This window comes from Quercus robur, chromosome 9 (genome assembly GCF_932294415.1).
Source record: "Quercus robur chromosome 9, dhQueRobu3.1, whole genome shotgun sequence".
NCBI classification, from domain to species: domain Eukaryota; kingdom Viridiplantae; phylum Streptophyta; class Magnoliopsida; order Fagales; family Fagaceae; genus Quercus; species Quercus robur.
Window position 1 is genome coordinate 40,203,942 of NC_065542.1, and position 4,896 is coordinate 40,208,837.

The 4,896-nt window shown below is 41.9% G+C and overlaps 1 protein-coding gene across 1 annotated transcript; it reads right to left on the minus strand.

The window, feature by feature from the left end:
• Positions 1-1,479: 1,479 nt before the first annotated feature.
• On the minus strand, positions 1,480-1,938 carry LOC126701037 (uncharacterized). The gene has a single exon (XM_050399183.1). The coding sequence runs from the start codon at positions 1,936-1,938 to the stop codon at positions 1,480-1,482; it is 459 nt and encodes a 152-aa protein (XP_050255140.1).
• Between the last annotated feature and the right edge of the window lie 2,958 nt (positions 1,939-4,896).

A 4,896-nucleotide genomic window follows, 5' to 3' on the forward strand; every position in this document is an offset into this window, starting at 1 on the left:
ATCGACCATTTTCTTTGGTCCATTCAAATCCCTTCCATTTATTCAACAAGAGGAAGAAAGGTCTGCACCTGTCTAATGACCAGGAAATAAAATGGTTTAAGGCAGCAATCATGCCAGTAAGCCTTTGGACCTCCTTAGGATTCCGAGGCAGCTATAAGCTGTTAACAGCCCTGATTTGAACGGGACTAACCTCGATTCCCCTGTGGGTCACCATGTAGCCCAAGAATTTTCCCAATCCTACCCCAAATGAACATTTGGATGCGTTGAGACGCAACTTATGTCTCCTCAAAATTTCAAAGATGTCCCCGAGGTCTCTCACATGGTCGGATACCGCCTTACTCTTTACTACCATGTCATCTATATAGACTTCAGTGCTCTTACCTAGTTGCGACTCAAACATTCTGGTCATCATTCTCTGGTAGGTGGACCCTACGTTTTTCAAACCAAAAGGCATCACCTTGTAGTGGTAGTTTCCAATGGGAGTGACAAAAACTGTCTTTTCTTGGTCGTCTACAGCTAGTGGTATCTGATGATATCCTTGAAAGGCATCTAAGAAGCTTATCCAGGGATGGCCCACGGTCATGTCTACCAACTGATCTATCCGAGGCATAGGGAATAGATCTTTTAGGCAGGCTTTATTCAAATCCGTGAAGTCTACACAAACTCGCCATTTTCCACTCTTCTTCTTTACCACTACAGTATTGGCCAACCACTCAGGGTAAAAAACTTCCTTGAAAGCTCCTGCTTTTTTAAGCTTCATCACCTCGTCCTTAACAGCGTCAACATGCTCATTCGACGGGTGCTGAGATGATTGTTTCTTGGGAGTAACAGATGGGTTAACATTTAGGTGGTGGCAAATGAAGCTCAAATCAACCCTTGGGGCCTCGTAGGCGTCCCACGCAAACACGTCCACATTTTCTCTAAGAAACCCAATTAGCTCTTCTTTCTCTTAGGGAGGTAGTTCCGAGCCGACTTGAAAGAACTTTTCTGGATCAATGCCAACAACTACCTTTTCTAGATCCTCGCATTTTGCCTCCTCAGTTGATTCATTACCGGGCAATGCGAGGTGGCTGATTGCTATAAGCCCCTTCCAGTAGAGGCTGAGGGCTCAACACAAGGTTGGCGTGAGATGGCAGCCACCATGCACTATTTGGCCATGGTCTGATTCCCCACAATCTCTTTAATCTGGCCCTCCGACAGGTACTTCACCTTCTGGTGCAGGGTAGAAGAAGAGACAGCTCCTAGGGTATGAAGCTAAGGTCTAGCCACAATAGCTGTGTAGGGTGAATAAACGTCGACTATAATGAAATCCACCTCCACCATGTCAGAACCGGTTTGTATAGGCAGTCTGATCTGGCCCCTTGGAGTAACGGTCTTCCCCTCGAAGCTTACCTGAGGGGAATCATACGCCGTTAAGTCCTCGGGTTTTAAGTTCAGCCCCTTGTACAGGTTGGGGTACATTACTTCCACAACACTGCCCTAATCTACTAGCACTCTCTTCACATCATATCCTCCAATCTTGAGTGTGACCACTAGAGCATCATCATGAGGTTGGATGGTTCCGATCAAATCTTCGTCTGAGAAGCCCAGCACTGGTGAGGCTTCCTTCTTGGCCTTTTTGGACTCCCAATCATCATCCTCAGTGGGAAGCCGAGCCACAGGCATTACCCTGGAAGGACAAGAGTTGGTCCTTCCCGGAGCAACAAAAATGACATTTATTGTGCCTATAGGAGGTCTTAAGGAGATGTCTCTCCGAGACTCAGGATTCGCCTGTCCTTGTTGACCACTGGAATGATGTAAGAGATGCCTTAATTTTCCTTCTCGGACTAGCTGGTCCAAGTGGTTCCTTAAGTTCCTGCAATTCTTAGTGGTGTGCCCCGATTCTTGGTAGTATTGGCAATACAGGTTTTGGTTGCGCTTCATAGGGTCTCCTGCCATCTTATTTGGCCATTTGAAGAATGGCTCGTTCTTGATCTTCTCTAGAGGCTGATGTACCAGATCTCAGAACACAGCATTAATTGCCTGCACGTCAGCAGATCCAGATTGCCCTGCAAAGTCTCTCCTCGGCCAGTTGTTGTTGTTAAATCTGTCCGACCTGAAGTCTCTCCTCTCCTAAGGAACAACCTTCGCTTTTCCTTTACCCAACTGCTGGTCTTCTTCGACCCTTTTATACTTGTCGATCTAGTCCATGAGTTTGCGTAGGCTAGTGACAGGCTTTCCTGTTAAGGATTTTCTTAAACCATGCTTAGTTGGGAGGCCACTCTTAAAAGTGTTGATGGCGACATCGTCATGGTTACCCTCTATCTCATTGTACATCCTCCAGTACCTATCTGATTAGGTTTTTAGGGTCTCCCCTTCTCGCATAGACAAAGACAGTAAAGAATCCAAGGGCCAAGGAACCCTGCTACTCGTGATGAAGCAAAAGCCAAAGGCCTGGGTCAGTTGCTTAAAGGAACTTACAGAATTTGGCCTAAGGTCATCAAACCATCTCATCGCCACTGGTCCTAAGCTGGACGAAAATACATTGCACATCAAAGCCTCGTCTTTGGAATGAACGACCATCCTCTGGTTAAACTGGCTTACATGCTATACGGGGTCCATTCGACCATTGTACATAGTGAAAGTAGGTTGATGGAATCACCGAAGGAGCTTAGCCCCTTCTATCTTGCATGTGAAGGGTGACTTAAAGATTCGATCCAAGGCCTCGCTCATGGTGTCGTTCACTAGGCCTTTACGGGACGGACTTTTGTGTCTTCTTTTATAGTGGTGCTCTTCCTCATAAGAAAAGGTTTCACTTGATGGAGTTCTTGACCTTTTCCTATAATTGTCGTCCCCTTCATCACTAGTATCTGAACTAGAAGGGGAACGCCTCCGTTGCACACGACGTAGTTTCTTTTTAAGTCGTCGATCTCCTGCTGTAGGGTTTTGTTATCGTCCTGCTTTTGGGATATGTGACTTCTCACCCTAGAATGGCTTTTGGTTGTATGGGTAGTATGTACACTACCCTCTCGATGTTTGTCCCGATCTCTTTCCCGTTCAAGGTTAAGAAAGTTGTCCTACCGTTGAGAACCTGCAGGCTCTATTTGGTGTGGACCTGTTTGGTGTGGACCTGATCCCAACATGTTTAACCATTGCACTCACTAGGGCACAAGCTCTCCCCACATACGGCACCAATTGTAGGGTCACAATTTGAGGCCCAAGTCCAAAATGTATGGATTCTTAATCCAATGAGCCCAATACAATGAATTTATAGAAAATGGATCAAAGAACTAGGTCCTAATGAATTAGACAACGTCTAGTATTGAATTGCATAGCATTCAAACACAAATAAAGAATGCTGATATCAATAAACTTTCAGTCCGAGGAGGTTAAATCTGGATATAATGATCACTCTAGAATATCATAATGATTTAGATTGCTTTACTATTTTTTCTCCCTCCTTTCTGATCCCCTTGTCATGGAGGGTCTCTCACATTATATAGCTTCTTTTGGATCATCTTGATCCTACACTTGTTGATCATCTTGATCCTACACTTGTTGAGTCCCTACTTAAGTACCCGTCCTTACTTAAGTACCCGTCCCATCAGACACCCCTTTCAGCCTTCTGTGAGTTGTGGTAGCCAAGACAGCACTGTTCAGAGGTCTTCTCCACATAAATGCAGCCAGAAAAGTAGCTGCAATGCATTTAATGCAATGGTAGCAACTTTTCCTTAGATATTTTGAGTTTCCTTCCTTCTCGTATGTTCATAGGGCACATTTAGTACATACTTGGACTACATTCATCGTATCCGAGGAGGTATTCCTCCTCGAATATCCTTCAATTCATCCCCCACTTATGAGACTTTAACTGAGAACCCCTTAGTAACTATTTGTTCCTCTTCAGACTTATCTATGTCCTCGAACAAAGCCCAAGGCCCAATACATTATTTTGGACCCTAGTCCCTACAGTATATATACAAAACCAATTTTTAATTCAAAATTTAAAATTATGATAACATAAATAAGATCTCAATAACAATTGATTGCTCAAAATGACAATAGTTGTCCTCCTATAGCAAAGCAATCATCTCTCAACAACCATTTAACACTATAAATCTATGCAATTAATATGAATAAAATATTGGAACAACAAGTAATGACCTAAATACCAAATAAAGTTTCAAATTCACGTACTTAACAAGAAACAAATAGAATATATCAACAAGGGTGGCTAACAACAAGTTAATGAATTCAATAGATCTCAACGTAAAGTTACGGCAAAACGAAGAGAAAACATGGTATTTGAATATATGAAAATGATTACTCAAACCATATAAGAATATCTCGTAAGAAGAAAATGTCACAAATACATGTATATTAAAGATGTTATGTCCTATGTACTCAATAGCACTGGAAGTGTCACATCCATGTATTGCCCCCATGGGTAGGATCACTGTAAAGTAAATAATTATTAGGGACCATAGTTGTAACATCTACCTTCACAACACCAATTACGTAATATGGATCATGGCCCATTTATTTCTGTTATGGTGGGGTAACTAAAATTATTTCATGGAAATAATTCAGTTAATGTTATATAGAAATATGATCAAACGAGTTTCACTTCAATTTGCTCAAGAGGTATAAGAATCTAATACCTATAAACCCATGTTTTGTTTTATCTTCTCACTTTCGATTAAAATTTGACCAAATTGGGAAGAACAACCTTTAATTGAAACCCTTACTTAAATATTTGAGAAATTAATTTAATGGATTTTTTTTTTTTTTTTTTTGAGAAACTGTCAACCTATATAATGGATTGAAATTTGAAAGTTGGAACACAAAAAATTTAAATTTAAATTTAAATTAAACGCCACTATAGGTCCTAAGTCTTGAACGCCACTATAGGCCCTTGTA

Coding starts and splice junctions, on each gene's coding strand:
- LOC126701037 (XM_050399183.1), bottom strand. CDS start 1,938: ATGGCAGGAGACCCTATGAAGCGCAACCAAAACCTGTATTGCCAATAC.